Source organism: Triturus cristatus, chromosome 6 (genome assembly GCF_964204655.1).
Source record: "Triturus cristatus chromosome 6, aTriCri1.1, whole genome shotgun sequence".
Lineage (NCBI taxonomy): Eukaryota > Metazoa > Chordata > Amphibia > Caudata > Salamandridae > Triturus > Triturus cristatus.
Genome location: NC_140589.1, coordinates 955,610,948 through 955,638,599, shown reverse-complemented (window position 1 = coordinate 955,638,599; position 27,652 = coordinate 955,610,948). Strand labels below are relative to the sequence as shown.

General features: G+C 47.1%; 1 protein-coding gene across 1 annotated transcript in view; it reads right to left on the bottom strand.

The window, feature by feature from the left end:
• The window catches only part of IGF2R (insulin like growth factor 2 receptor), a 1,674,612-nt gene that overhangs the window by 414,623 nt on the left and 1,232,337 nt on the right, over window positions 1-27,652 (bottom strand). The window contains exon 34 of the mRNA XM_085611652.1: window positions 17,579-17,841. Within this exon, the coding sequence (XP_085467778.1) occupies window positions 17,579-17,841 (263 nt within the window). The remainder of the gene's footprint in view (window positions 1-17,578; window positions 17,842-27,652) is intronic.

Below are 27,652 nucleotides of genomic sequence, written 5' to 3'. Positions count from 1 at the left end.
ATTTGAAAAAACAGAGGTTAAAATGATATTACAGTTAGGAATAGTATTAAGATGGTCACTTACGATAAAAAAAAAACAGAACTTAACTGAAAAACCGAAGGTTAAATTGATGTTATATTTTCGGCTACCTCTGATTTAACTCGCTGTTCTGGTCTCTACTGATGAAGGATAAAATCCAGAAACATGTGTATAGAGGTTAACAGCACTATCTGCTTCAACTCTAGTGAAAAACTACAGTTAATATTCAATTAAGCACAAACATTGTACTACATTTACCATAATGTTAAGGGGTGAACTGTGCTGTGAGGCAGTGTGCTCCCATCCCCCTTCTGTTTATAAAGCGACGCTATAGTTATGTATGGTAATAGCATCTAAGTTTACGTTAAAAAACCTGTTAACTCTGAAAAAAACAAAGGTTAAAGTCATGTCCTATTTCAGTGTTGAAATAGGATAAAATCTAATGTTTAAAATTCTAGAAAAATATCTGAAATTCACAAACTAGAGTTTGAGGTAACTAAGTTGTCCCCCCACGATGCACTGCTTATTATCTCACATATTACATCACTCAAGACATGCTAAATTACATCACTGATGACAGTGCCGACACCCAGATCCGCAGGGGTGTCCAAATGCCCGCTGCGCATCGCCTCTGACCTTGGGCCATTGAGTAATGGCCTCCCCCGCAGTTGCTCAACCCTCTTCAGCACCGGTGGCAGGTTAGCCCAGCACCATGTGACTCTGGGCAATACCTCACTTAATCTTCCCGATGGCCCCTAGCGCCGGGACACCTCTCCGGAGGTAGCGGTGCACTTTAAAAATGCTGGTTAGCATTCCTGTGGACGCCAAAACCACATATATATATTTTTTTAAGGCCGTCCAGTACCATAGGGTGGAAGTTACAGCCACAACCTCACGGGAGGACTGCACTGGGTCCAGCAGAGTACCATAAGACTTCCCAGAAGCTGCGCCAGGTACCTGTGGTATGAAAAAAGGTTATTTTGAAATAGGTCATAAGCAGTGCATGATGGGGTGCACCGTGCAAGTTATTTTTAGTTCAGTAAATTATAACTGGCGTATTTGAGTGGCTTTTGAATTTTCTATTATTAGCTTGTGTCAGTAAGTAATTGCCTTTTTAGGTCTCGCCTGGCGTGGGCTGCTCACATGCGCATTCTCACTGGCGAGACTGAATTATTTTGGGTATTATCTGTAAAGGGCATTAAGCCCCGCCCCTCATTTCCATTGGCCGGCATCACCGTTTATGCTAAACGGTGGCCAGCCATTGGAAAAAAGCTGTTCGTGACGTTTACCTTTGGCTATTTGAGCCGTCCCATTTGGACGGGCTCGTCTGCCTTCCTTGCGTCGTAAAAGGATTCTTATCTTTATGGGGCCATGTGTTTAAACACATGGCCCCATAAAGAAAAGAGATCCTCTTTCACTTTCACTTTCGGGACCGCGTCGTGCTTGTTTTATTTCTATTATCCTGAAAAAGTTGGTTCCCCGCAAAGGGAGATTTCTGATGCTCGCACTTTGTTTCGCTGGGAGAAAGGTCCGTAAATGTTGTTTTCTTAAATTTCTTGGCACTTGTTTGCTTTGGGAGTTCTCATTCATCAGGCAGAACAAAACGAACGTGAGAAAGAATAGCTCGCTAATAGTGAAGGAGGTGGGAGTTTGCGTTCAACCGCTTGAGTTATAAACCAAGTTATTTAAAATAAAAGTTTGTATTAATGGTTTTACTGCCATCCTTCATCTTCTCGGAGCAGATGGAGCCTTTGTGTCTTAGCACTGCGTTCCGAGAAACGGCACAGATGCTTCTCCAGAGTCCGTATGTAAACATCACGGGCCCACATAATTGGTTGATTGATTGTTGAGCCATTTAGTTTAATTGTCCGTACTTTCTTTAATACGCCAAATCCAACAGCTCACTGGGTTAATGTGCCTGCTGTCGAGATATGTATGTAAGTACTTAATGCTGCATTGGATACAAGCAATCCCTGGTATTTTACAGTCTAAAAACCTACAGGATGTCCGGGATAGGACCACTCACCTCTGCTCTGGTATTAGCCGAGACTGTCTCCCAAGAAGGCGTGGCTCTCGCAGCTGTTTTGCCCCAAAAACTAATAATATCCTTTTGTACTTCTGAGAGGCAAAGATTTATTTGTGCTACCGAGCACTTTTGGGGCGGCCCATTCCTGACCGTTCCTCAACATGTTTTTAGTGGCGCTAATTGAAAACTGTTAAATCTGAATTTACTGGTCAAAATGCACACAGCCCAGGCACCGCTGGTCACTAAACCGGACTCCTGTCCGAGACCAGGATATGTCCCCTCAGATCTCTCCCATGCTTCCCAGACCGGCAGCGGGTGTCTCAAGGTTACATCTGTGCATAAGAGACCTACAGCACACAAGACCATCTGAGCCGTTCATCCTCCAGAGGTCGATATAATCAATAGCGTTGAATTGGGTAATAGTAATGCCCGTGGTTTACAGCGCATAGAAACTGACAAACTATGATGACAAGTGCTGTATGTATTATAATGTGTGCATTTCGACAGAGATTTTGAAACCAGAGTATGTGAAATCACGTGTCTAATCTCCACATCCTACTTACGGTTTTAAAAAAAAACAGTTTCCTGTCAGTCACGCAGTTTCGAAGTGCTGTGGGCGCTACTAATGCTAATTTCAGGTCTATGTTTATGCAGGTAATCCCGGCTCCGCCGTTTGGCCTCGTTGTGTGATCCTGTACGACAGTTCCATTATCTGTAGGTATTGGATGATCTTAGAAACCCGAATAGCCAAATTAGTTAAGTGCTATTTAAAGACGGGGCCATTCGTTGACATTTCCACACCCAGTTCAACGCCAGCTCACCACACGTAGGTATTCCTACAACCGATAGGATATTACGATAAAATTTAGAAATCTCAATTTGTTTCCGTTGACTAAAGTAAATCCAAGGAAACCTGGTAATTGTTGCCTCCTTTTCGACATCCCTTAACCATGTACCCCGCTAATTCAAACGCTTTAACGCTCCCCAAATTTCACATCTCAGGTTGTAAAGCGGGAACACGACGGAACCTTATACTATACGTAAAATTCTTGAAAAGTTAACTAAAGTCACACATTGGTGGATGGGTTGGACAAGGGCCTACGACAAACGGGCCTTGCTGGCAGGTGCTCGAGCACTGAATATTCGGAAGTGTCGGTTATCTCACTGGACTGTCCCTCCCCACTACATCCATCCAGATACATGAATTTGTGTCTGTTTTTCCCCTCTTGCGCCATTTAAGTGTACTGTCAGCACCCAGTTGACTGGTCTCCAGGCGCAGTTCACGATAGAGTAAAAAAGAGGGCCTGTCAACATTCGCAGTTCATGCTAGATTACAAATCATACAGCGCCCAGACGGCCAGTCTCCAGGCGCACTTCATGCAATAAACACAAATAAGTGCTCGCCTCTGCATTTACGCTTTAGACCATTATAAATGTGAACACAGCCACAGGGGAACTAGGATTAGAACTATATATATCTGTTGGTTAACCTTCCAAAAATATCAAAACACGCTGTGCCCAATTTCACAATTATTACTGTAAACCTTTTAGTGAGCCCCAGTTTGCATAGCCAAGGCGCTGCCCTAGTGAAAACAGATTAGCTCTATTACATGTCTGTCACCACGCTGTTACCTGGCACTTTCCTGAAGTTCACAGGTTTCACATTTTTAAATATGTATTTTGATTACAAACTCAGTAGTCCCTGTCACCACTATACATTTCATCCTGCATTTTTGCTATAGGGCAGTTGTGCAGCGCGCCACTCTCTCCATACAGGGGCTTAATAGCTGCATTCCTCGTTGGTCACGTGCTTTCGCTTCTGGTTGTTATCTGCTAATTAAATTTATGGCCTTTCTAGATGCTGCCACCCTTGGTTAACCTAGTATCCTGTTACTAATTGATTTCTGCCTGGCTTTTCTTTGAAATGCTTGTTGTAATTGAAAGCAGTACCCAAATAACCCTTTTCGTCACTGTTTTTGTCCAAGCTTATTAAATAATACACAGTAAAGCCGTGTGCCACGTTTTACAACAGCAGTAATGAAAATGTTGCCCTGAGCACAAAGATCAACTGTTATTGTGACAGTAATCATGCACTGTGATCTAGTGTGCCAGTAATCGTGCCCCATCAGTTATTGCGCATGCCATCAGCTGCTTCAGGAAGTGTCTGTGGAGGGAATAATATCCCTTCATCTGTTAACATGTCTGTAAACATGGCACACCAATTGTGCCAGTAATCCTACCCCATTAGTAATTTTACGTGGAATAATGTCACAACAGTAACAGTGCATGCAATTTTGCTCCTTTCCACTTATCTGTGCTATAGATTATGCATTACAGTACATTTAAAATATCGGTATGCTATAGGGCAGTTGTGCGGTGAGCCGCTCTCTCCATACAGGGGCTTAATTTCACCCGGTGTTTCCCGGTACGCTAATGAACAAAACATATTAAAACAAACTGCAGCGAATATATATGGTATGCTATAGGCCATTTGTGCAGTGTGCCACCCTCTCCATACAGGGGCTTAATAGCTGCATTCCTCGATGGTCACGTGCTTTTGCTTCGGTTGATATCTGCTAATGAAATGTATGGCCTTTCCAGTCGCTGCAGCCCTTGGTTAACCTAGTTGGATTTCTGGAACAGCTCACCCAATTCCAGCCCCTTTGTTTTACTTTATCAGCAACCAAGTTCCGTGTCTTGTGTTGGTTCCCTTCCTCTTCCCTGCCTCCTCCCAGCTGTTTCTGCTCGCTTTCCCGCCCCTGCCACTCCACCTTAACCTCTATCCTGCTTTACTACCCAACATTCCTCCTTTGTGTTTTTGTTTTTTATTGTTGTGAAAGCTTTTAAAAAAGCACTGATGCGGACTGCTCAGAGCTAATCAGAAAACTCTCTGGTGCTCCACACAATAAACAAGCATTTGCAATGCAATAGGTCTCGCATTTATACGAGTTTGAGCTATTGGCATTGTAAACGACAATGCCTTTTATTTAAGTTTTGTTTTTTAACCCGTTCCCCGCTCATGACGGAACCACTCCGTCATGAGCCACGGGCGCCGTGTGCTCATGACGGAGTGGTTCCGTCATGCTGCGGCCGTTGGCGGCCGCTCCGCCCACGCGGCGCTAATTCCCCGCCTGTGCGGGCGATTAGCGCAAGTGGGTGGAGTCATGACGGAACCACTCCGTCATGAGCACAGCTCGCCCGTGACTCATGACGGCGTGGTTCCGTCATGAGCATAGCGGCGCCGCAAACCCCCCAAACCCCCCCAGCGCTGCGGCAGAATTCCCGCCGCAGCGAAGGGGTTAAAACATAAATAAAAGGCACTGTCATTTACAATGCTAATAGCTCAACCTCTCGCAAATGCGAGACCTATTGCATTGCAAATGCTTGTTTGTATTGTCACCACCAAAGTTTTGGGCTGATGCTGCTGTTTTTTTGACTTTGAAGCCTGCTAACCAAACCTCAGTGCCTGTGCCCTGACCTTAAACTGTGTATGTTTGATTGGCTTATACCAAATAAGCCATAAGCTAACTTACTTGTAAGTCCCTAGGAATGTGGAACTCAGGTACCCAGAGCATGATTATCACCCAGAGGCAGCAGCACTGCTCGTGCCACCCTGGGTGTGACAACATTAAAACATGGCCCCCTGGTCTTCCACTGCAGACTGGAAGGGCAGTTTTTAACTGCTAACTCAACATTTCCAATGAAAGCCCTGGCAAAGCCAAGTCTTCCCTTTTAATATAAATAAGTCACCCTAAGGGAGCGTGCTGCATACACTACAGTGGAACATGTGCTGTGATATGTTGCAAAGGTAAAAACTTACAACTGTCATTTTTACTGTGGAAAAGGCTAGTAGCCCCATTGGCAAGTGTATGATTGGAGGCTGCCACAGCAGCCCTACCTTCTGTAAGAAGCTGGCTATTTATGCAGTGTACCAGTGTAGGGATACACCATGAAAATAGTCCAGACGACACGTTTTGGTTACAGGGGCGTTCTTCAAAAATCCCAAGTGCTCTATTTGTGGTAGAGTGGTCGAGCAGCAAAGGCTTATCAAAGGGGAGTGTTGAACATTTGTTGTACAAACAGAGTCAATAAATCACCTTATTACATGGTTGAATAAATCAATTGGGGACCTAACACCCCCACTGCTGGTGCCTCTCCGAGCCCTATGGGAGGAGGAGACGGGACGACCATTTCACGACAGCGAATGGGACAGAGCGATAGAATTCCCCCAAAAAGTATCCAGGAATGCCCGCTTTAAAAATATACAATTTCACATTCTCCATAGGGCCTATCTGACGCCAGCGCGCCTTCAACGTTTTTATCCCGACACTACATTTCTATGCCCTCGCTGTCAGGCGCAGGATGCTGCCTTCCTTCACATGTTCTGGACCTGTCCGGGCATTCAGCACTATTGGACTTCGATCCACTCAACACTCAGGGATCTCACAGGGCTGACCCATTTGACTACCTGGGAGGGATGCGCACTGGGTATCCTGGGGCGGAGAAAACGACACAAGGTGTCGATGCGCTTCGTCTTCCTGGCCCACCTACTGGCCAAACGCTGTATAGCAATGCACTGGCGGTCCCCCACTGGTCCTCCACTTGCAGCTTGGGTGGGGGCTGTTCTTAAATGGGCTGCTGCGGAGGAAGACGCAATACGAGAGGAGGAGGCCAAAGGTACCCGTAAAACCCCTATCTCTTTAGAATGGGCGCTCCTACTACACCAATTCAGACAATCTCAGACCCCAACTGCACCGGTAGCCGACAGGAATACCCCCGACGCCGCACCGCCTAACGCGGTCCGGGTCTCCACGGCGGGGGATCCCCCCCCAATGTCCCCCCGCACCACCCCCGGGCCAGCTGAGTTCGCCCCCCTGCTCACCTGATGCACCTCATGGCTCCTCATCCCGGACTGTGCACACGCCCACCCCCCCCTAGATGGGAGGCAGTTATATAGCCGAATAGGCAATGGCAGATTTGGGACATAGCCTAGACCTCGTCCCTCAGAACTCCATGGCATCCCCCAGTTTGGTTCTCCTCCCCAGTTTTTTTTTTTTTATACAGGCAATGATCTGCTACCATATAGACCACTTCCACCCGGAACAAGACATATACGTACTCTCTATATTGATGTTGGTCTATTTGTTCACTCTTGTAACGTACCCATTTTCACGAAAAATGATGTATGTATACTTATATTCTTAAATGCCAATAAAAAGTACTTAAAAAAAAAAAAACCAGAGTCAATAAATGACACACACACTCAAGAAAAATCTGAGACCCAATTAGGAAAATAGTATAGTATTGTATATAATATTTAGACACCAGATCGTCGGTATCATGCAAGTAGTTTAGTTTGTTATTGTTTATAAGCAGTAAAACAGCTGAATAGCAAAGCTGTCAACTTTGAGGCATGAACTTCGAACACGGTAATATTTATCCTACGGAAGGTAAAGACATGCACTTTATGCAGGTATTTGCAAACTGTCATAGAGGGTATCTTGTACGACTTACAGAGCTTGGGGGTCAAAGTCCAAAGTACCACTTGCATTTCAGGTTTACCTGCCCTGATGTGCCTTGGTGCAGAGGTGCTGGTCAGAATAGTAGCCACAAGTGGGGTCAACTGTCAAAGTTTAAAGGGACCTCTCAAAACAACAGAGGCTGCTAAGAGGGACTTGGGTACAAGTCTGGCGGAACCCAAGAGGGTACTCAGCTCATGGGGACCCCTAGGCCAAGGGAACACAGGCAGAAGATGTGTACTCAGGCTGTGGGGGTCAGATGCAGAAGTGCTGGCTGGTGGGCCACTTCAGTGTTCAAGGCTCTCACGATTCTCTGTATACTTGCAGAGGAGGGAAAAGAAACAAGGCAGGGCCACACATGGTGGGCTGGTCTCTCTCGAAGTCCCTTGACATGCAGGTAATTCTTTGGGGCGGTGGTGGACACAAACGAGCCTTGGGGGGCGCGAGTGCCCAGGTAGTTAAGGAATTGATGCTGGGGGCTCATGGAGCATCAAGCGTCTCAAAACTAGCCAGAGAGACAGCCTGACCTCCTAGAGCCTCAGGGACCTCCTCCTGTCATGCTTCTCCTTCGGTGGGACGAAGGCCAACAGCACGAGTTACCAGACAGATGCTTTGATACCTGCAGATGCAGGGGGATGGCTCCTTCACCCCAAGAGAGATGCTGATTGGTTGCTTAAGTCACTGGATGGTCCTCCACAGCTTTGGGAGGAGTACACCTTATGGACGAGCTGTGTTGGTGCAATTGTCAAGGTTCCTACAGCAAGGCAGGGTTTGGCACCAAGTTTTGGTAAAGTCCTCGGTTCTCGCTGTGACTTCTCTTCTTTGTCCTGGTTTGGTCCCCAGAAGACAAATTGCATTTCTGGAGTCAGGGGGGCCCTAAATACGGAATTTAGGGGAGTGTAAGGTAGTAGCCAATGAACTACTTAGCCCGGGGGAGACTAAACCCCCTATTTGATCTCTTCCTCCTAGGAGTGAGCATAATCCTGACACCCAGAATTCCTAGTTTCACCAAAAACAAGATTGTGAAACCCTTCTTTCATTGTTCACTTCAGGTAACACACATTAGTGGTGTGACTAGCCTGAGAGTGAGCACGCCTTCTGCCTAGCTAGTTTTCCCACCTGTCCTGGTGCCAAATGGGCCTCAAGGCAGGGGGTGGCATCCCCAGGTCTGGGGGGGAAGCCAAGGTCACATATCAAAAGCAGCAGAGGCTCTGAAGCCTCTAGCCTTGATATCCTAAAACACTAGTCCTCCTGCTGGAGGAGATGCGAACACCTTCCTTCGGAGCAGTCATTGTTTCTGACCTTAGAGAGTGTGGGCTCTCACCTGCAGGGGGTCAGAAACGTGTCTGTGGTGGCAGGCTGGACGATACCAGTAAGCCAGCATACTAAGAGACTAGTGGGATTCAGAGCAAGCTAAGTTGCGCTCTGGGTGCATGTCAGAATAAATCTGACACTGGCATCAGTATGGATTTATTCAGATGAGGAGTTTGATACCAAACACCAGTATTTTCAGTAAAGCCATTATGTAGCTGGGTAACTCATAATGAATAGTGCCCAGTCCATATATCTAAAATGGCTTCCCGATCACTTGTAATATCTAGCAATGGAACAAGACTTCAGAGGGGCGTATTTGCTCATGCAGATGTGCCCTCACACGTAATATAATTCACCCTGCCTTAGGGCTTAAAGGTCTGCTGTAGGCGTGACTTACTTATAGTACACCCAATGTACTTTGGCATGGCACACAAGAAGTGTGCCATCCCATTGTTTTCGGAACGGTTTGCACTATTTTACGCCTCCTGCAATGGCAGTCAGCATGTAATGTGTGTGTGAGTCCCTAAGTGTGGCATGATACATGCCACACCCTTGGGGGGCCCTTTTTAGCACTCTTGCCTGTGTACCTGGGGTACCACTTGCTAGGGACTTACAGTGGTGCTAACGTCCTTGCCAATTGGTGAACAATTGAGCCTGTGGTTTGTTTTAGAGAAAAAGTACTGGCCTGTTTAGCAGTCGAAAAACATCAGTACCAGTAGCAAAAAGTGGAGGTGACTATGACAAACAGGGCACTTTCCTACACCTTATGACTATGACTAATGAACAAGTTACTTACCTTCGGTAACGATATATCTGTAAGAAACATTAGTTAGTTATATTCCTCACCTTAGAATATCCCCAGGCGTCAGGCTGGATCCGGAAAGATTTTTCGTCAGCAATACCCTTGCGCATCGCTAGGCGTCGTCTGCGGCTCCGCGTCAGTCGTCGTGATCGCCGGGATGACGTCGGAGTACTTAGACGCCGCCCTCGCGCGCGGACGTCAGTTCTTGTACATAGCTTTCCACGCCAGGAACGCAGAGCCATGCAAGAGACCGACACTGGTGCCAAAATTTCTAGGGCCCTGAAAGGGATGACCTCAACCCTAGATGTCGGTTCGCAGAACGGGGAGGATGGGTGGGGCGTTGAGGAAAAACTAACTAATGTTTCTTACAGATATATCGTTACCTAAGGTAAGTAACTTGTTCATCTGAAAGAAACACGTTAGTTAGATTCTTCACCTTAGAATAGATACCCCAGCAATACCAACCCCGGTGGTGGGTCTGCAAACCAAGATCACACCAGAAAGTCCTGGAGAACAGAACGGCCAAAGAAGCCGTCTCTCTGGACTTGGCTGTCCAGGCAATATTGTTTGGCAAACGTGTGCAGCGAGGCCCACGTTGCTGCCTGACAAATGTCATGCAAGGGGACTCCCCGGCCCAGGGCAGTGGTCGCCGCTGTGGCCTGAGTGGAATGGGCCCTCATCCCTACAGGAGGTTCCTTTTCAGCTAAGAAATAACAGGCCTTGATGCACAAAACGACCCACTGAGATGGTTCGCTTGTGCACCGCCCGCCCTTTCTTAGCGCCCACGTAGCCAACAAAGAGCTGGTCGTCCACCCGGAACTGTTTGGTGTGGTCCAGATAGAAGGACAGCGCCCGTTTTGGGTCCAGACGGTGGAGCCTCTCGTCCTCTTTCGAGGGATGCAGAGGTGGAAAGAAGGTGGGCAGTGTAACAGACTGTCCGATGTGAAAGGCAGTTACCACCTTAGGGAGAAAGGACGAGTCCTGAGAACAACTTTGTCCGGATGGGCGTAGAAGAGAGAGAGCCTGGAGCTCACTCACCCTTCTAGCAGAGGTGATAGAAACCAGGAAAGCAGTCTTAAGAGTCAGAAGACGACAATTATGAAGTGGCTCAAAGGGAGCGCACATCAGAAAGGTCAATACTAGATTTAAGTCCCACTGAGGCATTACGAAAGGGACAGGAGGAAACATGTGAGTAATGCCCTTAAAGAATCGAGAAACAACAGGGGATTTGAAAAGAGAAGGCTGATCAGGAAGGCGTAAGAAAGCAGAAATAGCTGAAAGATATCCCTTAAGGGTGCCCAGAGCAGAGCCCTGCTGGGCCAGGGAAAGGGGAAAGAGGAGAACCTCAGAATGAGGGGCGGAAAGGGGATCCACAGCCTTTGCTGTGCACACCATGCCACAAATTTGTTCCACCTGCAGGAGTATACCGATTTTGTGGAGGGACGCCTGGCTGCCAGAATAACATAACATTACAGAATTCAGGAGGCAAGTCAAATGGCATCAACTGCCGCCGCTCAATCTCCACGTATGGAGGTGGAGGCTGGACAGGTTTGGGTGGAGGACCGTCCCCTGCTGCTGCGACAGGAGGTCCTCCTGGAGAGGCAGTCGGATCGGGGCATCGAGCGATAGACTGAGTAGCTCTGGATACCAGTATCTTCGTGCCAAATTTGGAGCCACTAGGATGACTTGGGCCTGGTCGCGCCTGATCTTCAGCACTCTGGGCAGAAGTGGTATAGGCGGAAAGGCGTACAACAGACCGCAACTCCACTCGCGACGAAAAGCATCTCCGAGCGAGTGCCGCCTTGGAAACTCCAACGCGCAGAACTGCTGACATTGCGCGTTCTCTTCGGTGGCGAATAGATCTAACCAAGGCTCTCCCCACTGCCAAAAGAGGCCTTGCGCCATGTCCGAGTTTAGACGCCATTCGTGATCCATCATGCACTGGCGGCTGAGTTTGTCTGCTCTGGCGTTCAGAGAGCCCGCCAGATGTTGAACCACCAGGGTGATGCCCTGATGTTCCAGCCATGTCCAGAGGCGCAGAGCCTATATAGGGTCCACGACCCCACCCCGCCCTGTTTGTTGAAATACCACATGGCGGTGGTGTTGTCCAAGAACACCTGCACTACACTTCCCCGGACAGAGGGAAGGAATGCCTTCAGTGCAAGTCGGATCGCCCTCAACTCCAGAAGGTTGATATGGAGCCGGGACTCTGCCGGAGACCAGAGGCCTCTGATCTCCGCCACTCCCATGTGGCCCCCCCATCCCAGGAGGGACGCATCCGTCACCACTACGTACTCCGGTTGGGGTAGGGAGAGGGATCTGCCACTGACCCATTCGCGGTCCGTGAGCCACCACTGCAACTGTCTCGCAGTGCTCTCCGAGATCAAGACATGGTCGGACAGGTTGCCCCGATGCTGGACCCACTGAAACTTCAGATCCCACTGCAGAGACCGCACCCGCCATCTGGTGTGATGCACCAACAGGATACAGGAGTCCATCAGACCCAGAAGCCGTAGCACCATCCTGACCAAAACCCGAGATAGAGGCCGAAAGATGGGAATCAGAGCCTGAATATCCCAGACCCGCTGTTCCGGAGGATAGACCCGGAACTGCACCGAGTCCAGAACCGCTCCGATGAAGTGGAGCTTCTGGGAGGGACTTCGGCACATTGATGGAGAACCCCAGCAAATGCAAGAGGTCGGACGTAGTCTGGAGGTGGGAGACGACTGTCTCGGTCGAGCCCGCCTTCAACAACCAGTCGTTGAGATAGGGGAAGACTGGAACCCCTAATCTGCGCAGGTGAGCTGCGACCACCGCCATCACTTTCGTGAACACCCGAGGGGCACTGATGAGGCCGAAGGGGAGCACGGTAAATTGAAAATGCTCGTGGCCTACCGTGAACCGCAGGTAACGCCGGTGGGCCAGCAGGACGGGGATGTGGAAATAAGCGTCCTGCAAGTCCAACGCTACCATCCAGTCTCCAGGGTCTAGGGCAGCCAGAACCTGAGCTAAGGTGAGCATCTTGAACTTGCCCCTGAGGTCCAAGATAGGGCGTAGGCCCCCTTTGCCGATCTTGGGAATCAGAAAGTAGTGGGAATAACAACCACAACCTACTTCTGGCCCAGGAACGCACTTGATGGCCTCCTTGGCCAAGAGGGCCGTAACTTACTCCTGCAGAAGTTGCAAGTGATTATCCCGAAATTCGGTGGCACTGCGGTGGCATGGCTGGAGGGGTCGCCTCGAAGGGGAGGGAGTAGCCCCTTCGGACGATTTGCAGCACCCACCTGGCCGATGTGATGGTACGCCAGTGGAGCAGGTGATGGCGAACTCTGCCTCCCACTGGCGTAGAATGGGCCTGAAAGCTCGGACTAGGAGGGCTTTGAGGAGGATGCCGCCGGGGTAGATGTGGACGGACCGGCTTGTTGTCCCCCTGCTCCGCCTCGGCGGAATCCACATTCGCGACCATGTTGGGGCTGGTTCTGCGGCCTGTGGCTAGACGGACGTGAGGGGGCGCCCCTTCCTTGGCCACGAAAGGGGCGAAAAGCGGAAGTTTGCGGGCGCGGGGCCGAGAGGCCCAAGGACTTGGCCGTAGCCCTGGAGTCCTTAAAGTGCTCCAGCGCACTATCCGCTTTGTCACCAAAAAGGCGACCGCCATCGAAGGGCATGTCCTTGAGGGTGCTCTGGACATTCTCAGAGAAACTCGTGGACCTCAGCCAGGCGTGGCGACGAATCGCCACCGTGGTCGCTATTGCCCTGCCTAGCGAGTCCGTTGTGTCCAGTCCACATCGGATTGGATGCGGTGCCGCATCCCGCCCCTCGGCAAGAGCCTGGGCGAGCCGTGTCCGGTCCTCCTCCAGACACTGGGGCAGCACGTCCTCCACCGTATCCCACAGGGAGTGGGAGTAACGGTCCAAAAGGCTCACGGTGTTGATAGACCGCAACCCCAAACTAAGGGAGGAGAACAGTTTCTTCCCAAACTGTTCTAACCTTTTGGATTCCCGATCCGGGGGGAGCGGACGGGAAACAGGTCTGGGAGGTAGAGGCCTGGATAACCAGGCTCTCGGGCGTGGGGTGCATCGACAGAAAACTGGGGTCGCCCGGTGCAGGGCGGTGGCGCCGGGCCACGTTCCGGTCCACAGGAGGAACTGTGGAGGGCTTGGACAAGGTGCCCGTCAGAACGTCAATCAGTGCTTCATTGAACTGCAGCAGAGGCTCCGAGGAGCTTGCTGGCAGTTGAAGCACTTCAGTGAGGAGATTCGTCCTCACGGCCACAGCAGGCAGCTCCAGCCCAAGGGATTCGGCCGCCTTGCGCAGCATCACAGAAAATGTAGCAACTTCCTCCGAAGCCATGGACGGAGGAGAGATGACGCATCCCCCAGTTCGTCTGCCCAGTCCGGAGATAACTGGCCCTGCCATGCCAGAGGGTTCTCAGACCCCTCCCAGTCGTCTCCGTCATCCGATTCCTGGTACACAGGTGGAAGGATCGGAGCTGGGCAGAAGATGAACCTGTCACCCATCGGCGTCGGATACGGCGCCGGGCGGCGCTGCTCCGACGCCGGGCCCGGACCGGGACTAAACTGGGGAACGGCGTCGTCCGAAGGCGGCACCGGCGGAGGGGTCATGAGGTCGACCGGCGCCGACTGGGATCCAGGCCTGGATCCCGCAGGGGCCTGCGGCATCGGGACCGGAGTCAACGGCGCCGGAGCCGCCGGCTCGCTAGGCCTCCCAGTCAAGCCTGCGGGGCCCGAAGGCGCACCAGCAGGCATTGACAGCGGAGCCAGGTTCCTCATGGCCACGAGGAAGTCCCTGACCTCTGCCGGAGTCGCGTCAGACCCAGGGACCGGAGGGTATGGGGTCGGACGGGACTCCTGCGGCTCTGGAGCCACACGGGTGGTGCCACCCGAACCCTCAGCCGAGTCAAACGGCCGGAGAGGGGAGCCAGAAGAGCGATGTCGCCTCTTCGACTTCTTGCTGTGCTTTGACTTACCGGAGCGCGAAGACTTTGACCCACGACGAGCGGGGATGACTGCGGCTCCGCGACCGGTCCCTCAACCTCCTCCTCGACCGGGACCTTGAGCGGCACGGAGCCGACTGCCGGAATTCGAGAAGCTTGCGGGACCGCTCCCGCCTAGCCTTCGAGGTCAAGGCCCGGCAGTCGAGGCACGACTCTGCACCGTGGTCGGCCCCAAGGCAATAGAGACACAGGTGGTGGTGATCCGTGACCGACATCAGTTGGTGACAGGCGTCACAAGCTTTGAAGCCAGGCATCCCTATCGGCACCTGAGTCGAGGTCGACTGAAAATGGAACCAAAAGAGTTCAAAAAAGTTTAGTCAAAAAATGACTAAAAGGGTATGCTCTTCCCGGATCAGCGCTTACTGGCGCGGAAAAAAGAATAACTGACGTCAGCGCGCGAGGGCGGCGTCTAAGTACTCCAACGACGTCATCCCGGCGATCACGACGCCGACGGACGCGGAGCCGCAGACGACGCCTAGCGACGCGCAAGGGTATTGCGGACGAAAAATCTTTCAGGATCCATGCTGACGCTTGGGGATATTCTAAGGTGAGAAATCTAACTAACGTGTTTGCTTCAGATAAAGTTGATAGTTAGAAATCCAACAACTCATTACATTAAGCCTGACTTGATGCCCAATTCCAAATTAATGTAACTTGTTGCAGTGTGCAACTTTTACAAAGTTGCCACTTTGATGGCCTAAATCCCCTGTCCCTGTCCGCACCTGCACATGGCGTTTCTCCCAAGCAGATTGCTTTCCTCCTGGGGAGACGTGCAAATGACGGCCAAGAATGAAGATAATAGCAGCCTACGCTAGAGAGAGGTGTTACCTCCACTGGCAGGAAGCCACACAGGGGCTAGCTTAAAAAGCGAGCTTCAAAGTTGAAGTTGCCTTTGAATAGCAAACGGGGAACATTCGGGAGAGGTTCTGCCTAAATATTTAGACAGACAGTTGGCACCCAGGAAGGTCAGGGGAACCAGATGCCACACCAATTTTCTAGGGGCATGTAGCAGCGTTGGTAGCCACACCAGTGAGCGCTGGGCGCCAAGAGAGGGGCCCTGTCATATTGGAAATAGGCAGAATGGTGCACCCTGGGATAGCCAGATGCCACTAAAAGTGGTCACATGAAGTGGTCGTCAGGAGGGAGGGAACCTGGTTGCCCACTGGCCACCACCCACACCCTACCCTAGGGGAATTCTCCAAGGATAAAACGGGCACCCCAGGTGGCCAGAACTCTGATGTTGACAGTGGAATGAAACTGCACTGAGGAATCAGCAAAAATAGTTTCCAGTGTTGTGGGCTGCACCTGCTGAACCTGGTGGGTAGCAAAGGAGAATGGACTGTGTATTGTATCCTGCTTGTGGAGAAGTCATCTCTGGAGCCCAGCGGAAGTCAGACTCCAAGGGTTGGTTGGCTGAGCTCCTGTTCGCAGAACAGGGCCACAACAGCTGAAGAAGCTGGCTGGGCCAAGTTGGTAGTCCCTATCTTCACACTGCTGCCACTTGTCACCGTGCAGCACCAGAGACCAGAATCTGAAGCTTCAAGTTGCACCAGAGTCTGCTAGACCCAAGAGTCGACAGAGTACAGCTTGGCCACAGAGAAGATGACTTTAAATTATTTGTCTGTGACTGCGAATGCGGGCGGCTTGTGCCAAGTGGCAAATAGACTTCTACCAGGACCGAGAGTACTTCGACCCCTGTGGACAAGACTGCCTCACCTAGTTCGTGGACTGAGGAGTAACCCCAGAAAGACTCACACCAACTACATTGTGTCCACAGCATCCTTGAGCATCTTCAGCATCCTGTATCCCTTGCATCAGGACCACTTTTTTAGGAACCTACAGCAAAGGAATACAAGTGTCTAGAACTTACTGAAGAATCCTGTCCCCTATGAGGTAAATATTTGAGGCTCTTGATGGTCCCCGGACCGGCTCCCTGCAGGAGTTGGTCACCTAAGGTACCTCAAAGTTACCGCATTGATACTTACGCAAATTTTTCTTGAAAACATTTCTCAGTGTAAAATATGTTAATTAGCCAATGCTTGTTCACAGTTGAGTGAAAAAGTGCATATGTACTATACCTTGTAATTGCTGTATCTCCTGAGCCCTCCAGTGAATCATTTTGATCGTGATCTCTAAAAATACAGTCTATTTTTATAAACTGATGTTGGATTTCTTGTGTCACATACATTTCTTCTTCAATTGCTTTGGAGCTTTTTAAATACTCAACACGTTCCTTTGTGTAAGCCAGAGTGTCCAGAACAACAGCTACCCAGGGTTGAGCTTAAGGTTTAACAAACAAAATCTTCTGGTTCTGAAGTGGTCAGTAACTGTATTACACGGTGAGGTCGCAGAACACCACCACATAATACACCCCATTTCATTACAGAGTCTCATTCCAACACCTAACTATAATATCATCCTAACAATTTTAATTCAGTAACTATATATACACACATACGTAAACCAAGTGACATTCAACAGGGTCTATTTTGCCACTGCCACTGTTGGGGGCTTAGAAATTGTTTATTTCATTATGCTACCTTCCACATAATATTTCTTTTGGTGCTTGGTAGGTTAAAAAATTAGGAGATAATACACGGCTATATATATGGTCATTTGATGACACTGAATCTTAGAGATCTCTCTATATAATATAATTGAAAACTCAAGATAAATATAGATTGCATCAATATATTAAAAAAGGTATGCTGGATTAGTCAGATCAGACTGATTGCCCTTTTCTTTTTTTTTAGATGGTTTTGATGATAAAGGAACGTTACATAAAAGAAAATAACCAGCATATTAACTTCAAGTCAGCAAATCAAAATGATGCTAAATATATTTTTTGTTTTCACCAGTTGACGGGGATGTTTGGTTTTACTCACCAGCTGATCACAGACTAGACGAGTGTGCCAGGAAAAGTACCAAGTGCATGTGTTTTCATCAAAGCTCTCAAAACCTGGTCTGCTGTCTACATCAGCATCTTCTTTGCACAAAAATCGGATGATACTTTGAAGTTTTTTTTCCTTATTGGCAAAACAGGGATCTCCCTCACTGTATTTAAGCTCTAGGTCTCCATCTCTGTAGGTCAGCTCTTTGCTAAACTTCCCCGCACTTAGGTGCCTTCCACCCTCTGTAATACAGATGCCTGTTTGAAGAAGAGAGAAAAACATACTTTCAGACATGTTGCTCAAACATGCTTCAAGATCATATACTAATGACAGATAGTTGGAGTATATATTAAGGCATGAAAGACAGTGTTAGTTTATTCATTTGGGTAAAAGAAATCCTAAATACTGTGTCACTGCCATGGCTAAAGGGCACAATGAGAATCAGGCAGTATTCTACACTGATCTGTGTTCTTGCACTTGAACTTGATTGATCATGGTTAACATTATTTGCTCATTGCTGATTGAAAAACCTAATAAAGATTTTTATCCCCATTTTTTTAATGAAGTATAAATGGATGTATTGATTTTAAGCTTACTTTCGACACAGACGCCTGGTCAGAAACAATAACAAAAATTAAATGTTGCCCATCCACAGAAACCTAAATGGGCAGAGATGTGCCATAGCGGGGATAAATCCCAGGTCCCCAGGCTACATAAAGTTACTTTACTCAGGTAACACATGTTCTCGTATCTACCTGGTCTCTTGGCTGCTCCTGCTGAGCCTGAACTCGGCTCCCCTAGCGTGGTGCTGTGGTTGCTGTTCCTGGTGTTCCCTCCCTCCCGCCGCCGCGTTAGTCATCGCGTGGTCGCAGTGAGGAGGGAGGAGAGAAAACTACATTTCCCAGGCTCCCCGGATCCCAACATCCCGGAAGCAGCCTCACCATCGCCCGCGCCCGGAGGCGTTTTAAATCAGGACCTACTCCCGGCGGAGTGGGTGTCGTATCTACCTGGTCTCTTGGCTGCTCCTGCTGAGCCTGAACTCGGCTCCCCTAGCGTGGTGCTGTGGTTGCTGTTCCTGGTGTTCCCTCCCTCCCGCCGCCGCGTTAGTCATCGCGTGGTCGCAGTGAGGAGGGAGGAGAGAAAACTACATTTCCCAGGCTCCCCGGATCCCAACATCCCGGAAGCAGCCTCACCATCGCCCGCGCCCGGAGGCGTTTTAAATCAGGACCTACTCCCCCCGTCGCGGGCTCGCGCGCGGGCTAAGCCCGGGCAAAGGGCGGGCCCTCTGTGGCCCTCAGGGGACTGAAGGAGACGGGACGGGCTACCCCCCTAACAACTCTTTCTGGATGCCATTGCTGTAAGGTGATATTATCATTGTGTCTCGTAAATGCCATAGGTCTGATTGGTGTGCCTTGGAAACTCTATCTTGCATCATCTCGGCACTTATATCCAATTGTATTTCCAAATAGTTGAACATCAAGCTTGAAATGTCCAAGTCTAGGAAAACCAATATGGCGACAAGATCAACGACGAGAAACAAGTCCGTGCCTGTAACTCCATTGCCTTCCCTTACAGCTATAGACTTAATGCTGCAAAAAACGGAGTGGTCGCTGACGCAATTCAAAACACGGAGAGACGCCTCTCACTTACTCCTAATCTGTGTTTTCCTAATCTATCCATGCATACTTCAGTGCAAAATAACACTGCGGAGTCTATCATCAGTGTAGAGGACTCGCTATTACAGCAGTCCTTTTCAGGATTGCCAAATAGTAATAGCTGCAGAAGAAATACGTCTCCAGTCCTTCCCACTCTACCAACCAATATTGAAGGCAGCCCCCAATCCGCTTCTATTGGCGGGGCTATTCCATGTGCATTACATTTGGAAAATACGTCACTGACTCCTTCAGGGGTTGTGCTCGCAGAAAGCTCCCTTCTAATCAATACCATAGATGCAGATAAATCCCCTTCCCCAAAAACAAAGAGACCACGATATGGTAGGCAAAAAACAAAATCAAAATCGCTCATGAGGAAAATATATAAACCTATAGGCAAACGCAAGTCTTCAGCTAAAGATGTATGGCTCAATTTTAAAATGGCTAAACCAACAACCAGTACCTCTAACGATATTACAACAGTTGGAGAGCAAGCAGTAACGTTGCCTAATAGAAACTTGTTCAAGAACAGCAAAACTGTTATAAATGAGACAACGCAGATTGATGAGATGTGCGTAATTGATAGATCATATTTATTGAATTTGGAACAGATGTTTAAATCCATACTCCAACCCCTAAATGAGAAAATTTCTAGTATAGAACAAATTTTAAAGAACTCTGATAAACTTCATCCTAAGGATCTCCCGAATTTGCCTCAAGGTATTAACATCTATACCCAGACAGATAACCTTGACATTACGGGTTATAACATGAATTCCTCTATGCTATTGAATGCCAAGGCTCAGATTAATCCTAACCAACATACAAGTACATGTAATACTACTTTAACCCCTCCAGTCATGCCTACCACTATGATGGGAACCCCATCTGGCGGTGATGAAAGTGAATGGGCTACGGAAGGCACATCTTCCATACCACCTGACGCTCAGGTTGAGCCAGACAGGCCTATCCTTACAGTACCACCACCTCAGAATACTCGGCCAGTGCAAAAGCATATGCAGCCCCAACAAAACAAGAAACCCATTCACATTAATCTCCCTCCAGAATCCCAACTTCACACCATAGTAATGATAGGTGTACCACAATTAGAAATGGGTAAAACGGAGAGATATGGTGATTTAAAGAATAAAGTTAGTCACTGGTTAACCAGTCATAGACCGCTCCCCTGCCATATTAATGGTAAGATCACAAATGTTAGGAGGGTCGACTGGGTGGGCCATAGATTTAAATCAACCGAGGGTGACTGCATTATAGTCACTTTCGATGACACCAGAGCGGTAAGGCATATTTCTAGCTGGAAGGATAATTTGATCCATAGCTTGATTCGCACTAAGGATTTAAGCTATTTTTACCCCTCACGAAATCATAGCAATTCATATCCTAACATTGAGGATGAGGCAAACTACACTATGCATAACCCAAATTACAATGGTGCAATTCAGAGGAATCGCGAACCCTTTACTATAAAGGATCGACGTTATTTTAGAAATGATACACTAGATATGCCCAGCAAAGTTAACTTCTCAACATTTTACCCGGAGAATCAGGAGTATATAAATGCATCATATAACAATCATAACACCCCCCGTTTCATATATTCTAACACCCAATATAATGTCCCTATCTCAAACAGGTACAATGCCCTTTATGAGCGTAATGGTATGGAGGGTGTCGATTGACTGTGTGATCTATCAGCTTCATCTCTGCCTATCGATTTTAAATTTAGTAACCTTGTCCATGATGAGAATCTCTCCCCCCCTTTTATTAATTTAGATAGTAGCGTCCCTACAGATTTGGTCACAGATTCTTTTCCAGCTAGCCCCGAACTTGACGGCTTGGAGCATATTAGTACAATGCAACACCAGATAGAAGCTTTTAATATCCATCCAATTCATATAGACTCAGAACCCTCTGCAGCAGTAACTGTGGGAGCTATCAGCGCTGAACAACCTGATCATACATTAGTTCCCAGCGGCATCGAGGCCGCTCCCTTTAATATGAATACTGCTGTCTTCAATATGAACTTAGTCTCCTGGAACATAGCAGGTCTGGATGACAAACTAAGTGATCCATCCTGGCTCGCATTTGTTAGAAAATTCGCAATTATATGTCTCCAAGAGACCTGGATGGAAGGAAATAATGCCTTCATTGAAGGATATCAAAGCTTTCTTAGGCCAGCAGCCCCCTCAGCTAGCGGCAGAGCAAGGGGGGGTCTTGCTATTTTTGTCAATCTGGCTCTTATGTGTGATATAACCAGTCTTAAAACTGTTAATTGTAATATCCAATTGCTTGTACTGAAGCGAGGCAAACATGTTTTAACACTAGTTAATTTCTATAATGCTATAAATGACGAAGGGGAGTGTAATATATTGTCATTGAATGAACTATTGAAAGAAGGTCCAGGTACATTGCCGTGTAATGCTTTAATTGTGGGGGATTTTAATGTTCATCCCTGCGGTAACCCCCGAGACACCCCTATGGGTGCCCTGGGATGTAAAGCATGGATGGATTTCATTTCCGCCACACTAGGCAAGGGTCATATTTAAATGACATGCTAAATGAAAATAACTTGCTTGTTGCCATGTCGCTGGTCCCTGAGACCAAGGTCTATGATGTCCCAACATTTAAAGGCTCTGGTTCTGGGTCGTTCATAGATTATATGTTACTATCCGCCGATCTTGCCAATCAGGCCTCTAATTTCGTGATTCAAACTAGCATCCACAGCGATCATAACCCACTTTCTATTAATTTAAGTGGGGGTGTATTTGAACAACGGAAGCACTGTGAAGATGCGGGTATATTAAATTGTATTAACGGAAAGCGTCGCTTGAAATGGCAGATGGTAAATCAAGAAAATTTTTATATAGAAATTAATCTGACATGTGGTAGGGACTTAATGGATTGTGTATTAACATGTTTGCCCCCAGAACAAATCTTAGATATTTTTGAACGAATCGTGACAACAGTAGGGTCGCTGCTATCAGTCCCAGTAAAGGGGACGGTTAAAAATAACCCTAAATGGTTTGATAACGCATGTTCCTCGGCAAGTAATAACTTAAGAAAGGCGCTAAAAATCAAACCCAGAGACCCAGGAAATATTAAAAATCTCCGTATGACATATAAAAAAACTCTTATCAAACGGAAAAAGGAAATAAAAGCCTATACCTGGGAGCGTCTACTTGATCCCTCAGTTTTGGGTAACAGTAGCAAATTCTGGGAAATTATAAATAAGCCAATGTATGACAACCCGAGTGATACTGCATTAGGCACAAACATTTCAGAGAAAGACTGGGTTACTCATTTTAGTGCAATTTTTAAAAGTAACGACCAACAGACAGTAACTGATCTTTTAATACCTAAGGAGAACTTTTTATCTTTTACAGACAATGAAATAGAAAAGGCTATCCAAGGTTTAACTGGAAATAAGGCCCCAGGTCCAGATGGCTTGCCACCGGATCTTTTTAAATCTTGTACCTCGGTATGGGCACCTGTCCTTACCAGGGTGATAAATGCAGCTATAGTCTCTGGTTGTCCAAAGTCCTGGGGACAATCAACCATAGTTCCTGTATTCAAAAAGGGCGACCGTGGTAGTCCACTATGCTACAGGCCAATATCGCTAATTAATTCTGTAGCTAAAGTAATAGGTGGTGCAATCTTGAATAGGTTATCAATATGGGCATCAGAGAATAAAATTATATCCCCTATACAATATGGTTTCAGACCTGGTCATTCTACTATAACCCAATGTCTGAATCTATATTTAATAGTGGGCAAATATACCCTGGCCCGGCAGGGAACGATTCACTTGGCCTTCATGGACCTATCGTCCGCTTTTGATTGCGTCGATAGAGGTAAACTGTGGGACATCATGTCCAAGATGGGCGTTGAGCAGAACCTAATTCATATTTTGGCTGACCTGCATTCAGACACTAGAGCTAATGTACGTTACACGCAAGATCTGAAAGTAACAAGTGACATTAGAATTAATCGGGGAGTCCGTCAAGGGTGTACCCTAGCCCCATTTTTGTTCAATTTATACATTAATGAGCTAGAAGATTACCTGATAAAAATAGGAGCAGATTACCCCTATGTCGGCCGAAAAGGCGTCCCGGTTCTGCTATACGCGGACGATGCCGTCCTTATTTCTAGGACGGCAAATGGTCTCCAGTTACTTTTAAACTAATTTCAAGATTTTATGTGCTCTCGAGGCTTGAGTATTAATAACTCAAAGTCATTTGTGATGAAATTAGGCCAAGGAATGCGAAAGCCTAATTTATTATCCATAAACGGTGGAAAAATCCCAAACTCTAAAACCTTCTCTTATCTTGGTGTCCTACTTGACAATCAATTAACTTGGGGCCCAGCTGTTGTTAAAAAGAAGGGTGAGGTAACACGAACTAACGCAGCCATACTCGGGTTCGCTAGAAAAATGGGTAATAGCCCGGTGGCTGCTTTACTTAAACTTTACCAAGCCAAAAGCGTTGCCATTGCCTGTTACGGCAGCGAGCTCTGGGGCTACAGCCAAACACAAGCCCTGGAGACTGCAGAAAATAACTTTTTAAAGAAGGTTTTGAGGCTGCCAAGGGGAACTGGAAACTTCTCCGTGCATGAGGAGTTAGGGGTACCCTTTCTAAGTGATAGATTAGCAGCAAGTCCCCTGTTATGTTGGTTGACCTCCTGGCTAAATAAAGATATACCACTCACTCATGACATCTTAAAGGAAGCCTTAACCTGGGACGGCAGGTTTAAGGTACCATGGTTGAGGTACATAAACGACCGTCTTACGGAATTAGGACGACCTGACTTGTTCTCAGCCCCAGAGACTATAACTAGAGCCGATGTATCCTTTGTGAAAAAAACATTCTTACTCACTAGGTCCTTTGCCCGGGAGGAGGGTGAATTGCTGAAAGCTAGCATTAGGAAACATGCTTTACTTCAAACAACCCTAAGTATGGAACCTTATCTAACTTGGCCTATGTCCGGCTATGAGCGCTTTTTATTGATAAGGTTCCGCTTTGATTTATTCCACCTCCTGTTAGCAACTCCGAAAGGGGCATACCGAGGTCAAGTGCTTCCTGCTTGCGGCTGCGACGGGAAGTCTCCGCAAGATTTGGTGCATTTTTTATTTATTTGCCCTTATTATACAGTACCGCGGAAGTTATACCTAAAGCCTTGCTTAAAAAAACTCAATTTCACACAGATCAAACCAGCACTTTTTTACCTTCAACTTTTAAATAGTGACTGCACTTTATATATTTGCAGCTTCCTGAAACTAGCTATCACTTTCAGGAATAGTATGGAGGGTTAATTATGCTGCATCTAATATTGTACTTCTCCTTCATTTTAAACTTGCATTCTTATTTATATTTTTAACTGGTTCGTTTCGTCTGTTGCTCTGGTTTTAATATAGTTTCGCAACATATTTTGTACATATTTTTGCTGCTCAAAAAAAAAAAAAAAAAAGGGGAACCGAAGGGCTTACCTCTTTATCTGTGTAATCTTGCTCATGATTGTATGTATATGATATGGATTTTTTAATTGTCTATTTGTGAAATTTGTTCTATGTATATATATTTGTGATATGTACTTTTATGATTGTAAAAAAAAAATACAATCGAATAAAGATATTTGAACACATGTTCTGGTAGAGATATGTCTAACCTAACCTTCCTGATCTTTTGAATAGCAGTCAGGCTGTATCTGGAAAATTTGCCATATTAATTCCCTCGCGCGCAGACAGGTGGCGTGGTGCATCATCGCTCTACCACGGTTTCTTTCTGAACTCTGTCCATGCCAATAGATGTGGAGCCTATAGAAACTGATGTGAAACAGTATGCAGAATTTTTTAGATGGAATTTTATTAAGATTGTACTGAATAAAAACCATTCCACAGAAGTAGGAGGAGGAATGGCAAATAAGGAATCTGCAGTTAGATAGTCTCTTAACAAGAAAAGGTGTTAGCGAAGGTAACTCTTGGATTTCTGATAGTGACATCCAAACCACAAATTTCCCACTTTCTAAATAGATGCCAAAGCAGCGCCTCTCAGGTGGTGGGTCTCTGGAATGGCTCACACCAGGATATCATGCAGGACAGACTGGGAGAAACTCCAGCCCCGCCGAACCTGCCTATTCGGGCATTAGTGCTATGTGAACATGTGGAGGGACAGCACGTAGCATCCTGGCAGATATCCAAGACTGGCCCACCCCGTGCACTAGTGCCATGGTGTTAGACTTTGCTCTATTGGAGTGAACATGTAAACTTTATGGGGCAACTTTTTGGCTAGCCCATTGCAGACCATAACACAAGACAATCCATCTAGAGATGGTTCTTTTCTGTACCACTTTGGCCTTCTTTGCTCCAGAAAACCTGACAAAAGTTGGTCACAATGTCTAGATTCTCTGGTCCTCTTGATGTAAAAACAAAGGACCCTCTTAGAATTAAGACAATGCCATATGTTCTTCCTTCTATAATGGACGAGGGAGCTCATAACATGTTGATAAGTTGAAGGATTGCCCTAATTGAAACGACAAGACTACCTTCGATAGAAATGCTGCCTTTGTTCAAAGGACTAAATTGTGTGAAAAAAGGAGGCAAATGGTGAAACAGAAGATAAGGCCTGAAGTATACCCACCTGCCTGGGAGATGTTATGGCAATGAGGAACACTGTTTTAGTTTTAAGTAGGCATAACAGGCAACTCTGCATAGGCTCAAAGGGCAAACACACTGCTGCATTATAAAAGAGGTAGGTGGGAACATATGGGTTAGTCCCCTCAAAAAAAAACATCACAACAAGTGATCTGAAGGGGGATAGCTGATCAGGTAAATGTAAAAAGGCCAATAGGGCCATTCAGTAACCTTTAATTGTAGCCACAGCAAAGTGTGCTGGGCCAATGATAATCAGAACAACAATATATCAGACAGGGAAGCCCGTAGGGGTTGGATATGAGAAGAAAGTTTTCATAGAAAGACGCCTAGCTACCAGAATGTCACCAACTACTTTGGGAGGAAGGTCAAAATCAATTGTCGCTGTTCAATATCCATGCATGGAGGTGTAGGTTGTGCAGGCTCGGGTGCAGGATCTTGCCCTTCTGCTGTGACAGGAGACCCTCCAGAGGAGGAAGCCGGATTGGATGATAGATATTCATGTCCAAAGGTTCCGGGTACCACACTCATGTTGCCCAGTCTGGCGATTAAAGGGCGACTTGGGCCCTGTCTCTCTTGATTTTCTTGAGTACTCTGTGCAGGAGAGGTATGAATGTAAAGGCATACAGGTGTTCAGAGCCCCAATGTAGGTGAAAGATCTCATGCTGAAGACTGCCTTGGGAACTCCAAAGAACAAACTTTGACACACATTGTTTTCTTTCTGGTGGGAAAAAGATCGATCCAGGTTTCTCCACATTGCTGTAAGATTTCCTGTGCCACCTCAGAGTGTAATTGCCATTCATGATCTTCTAGCCAGCATCAATGAGTTTGTCTGCTCTGGCGTTCCACGATACCGGCTTGTGCTGTGCGGTCACAGAAATGACCTAAGTTTTAAACATTTTCATAGACGAAGGGAAGTCTTGCACAAGGCCCTCGACCCCACTCCACCCTGTTTGTTGCAATACCACTTTTTTTCAATAATTTTTTTTGAGGTGTATGGACAGACATCATATCGTGCCATGTTTTGCTACAATAACGTGATACAGTTTAGATCACATGCTTAATATCGTACACACCTAGAGAAAGGTTTGTCTATTTAGGCTATTCATATACATTTTGCTTGAAACTTCTATAGAAATCTTACAGGTAGAAGCAGGGTTCGCAGATCCATTACTTCTGGTCTAAAGTGTGGAAAGAGAAGCAAGCTGAACGCCGCTTTCACAATGAATGGGCTTGTACCCCCTCGCTTTCCGTAGGAGTGATGTAAACTGAACTGGTGGCAGTGAAGCCTTTGTTGTGTTGTGTGAAGATTTGGTCCAGTGATGAGGCAGAATTTAATTGTTTGTTCATCTTAGTTTGTCTATCACTAGACCATGCACTCAAAATCCCCTTGTTATGGTACGTTCAAGAGTCCCTCACGGCCCTAGGAAGAGTAGATATTTTTCTTAAATGTGATATTGTGAGGTTCCGCGATCTGACATTAGCAAAATAATTGTTTTTTAAATATGCCATGGCTCTCTGTGAAGATAATGAGCTTAGTAAACCAGCAGTGAGAGGGCACGCTCTTTTAAAATCAGTCCAGGGTATGGAAAAAAATATATCTATTTTAACAAGTGCCTCTGACACATTTTTAATAACTCGATTTAGATTTAATCAGCTTCATCACCTTTTGGCATCTTCGGCTGGCTTTGTCTAACATGCAGAAGAGAGGTCCCTGTGGCTGCGACAATATGTCTCCACGGGATACCCCAC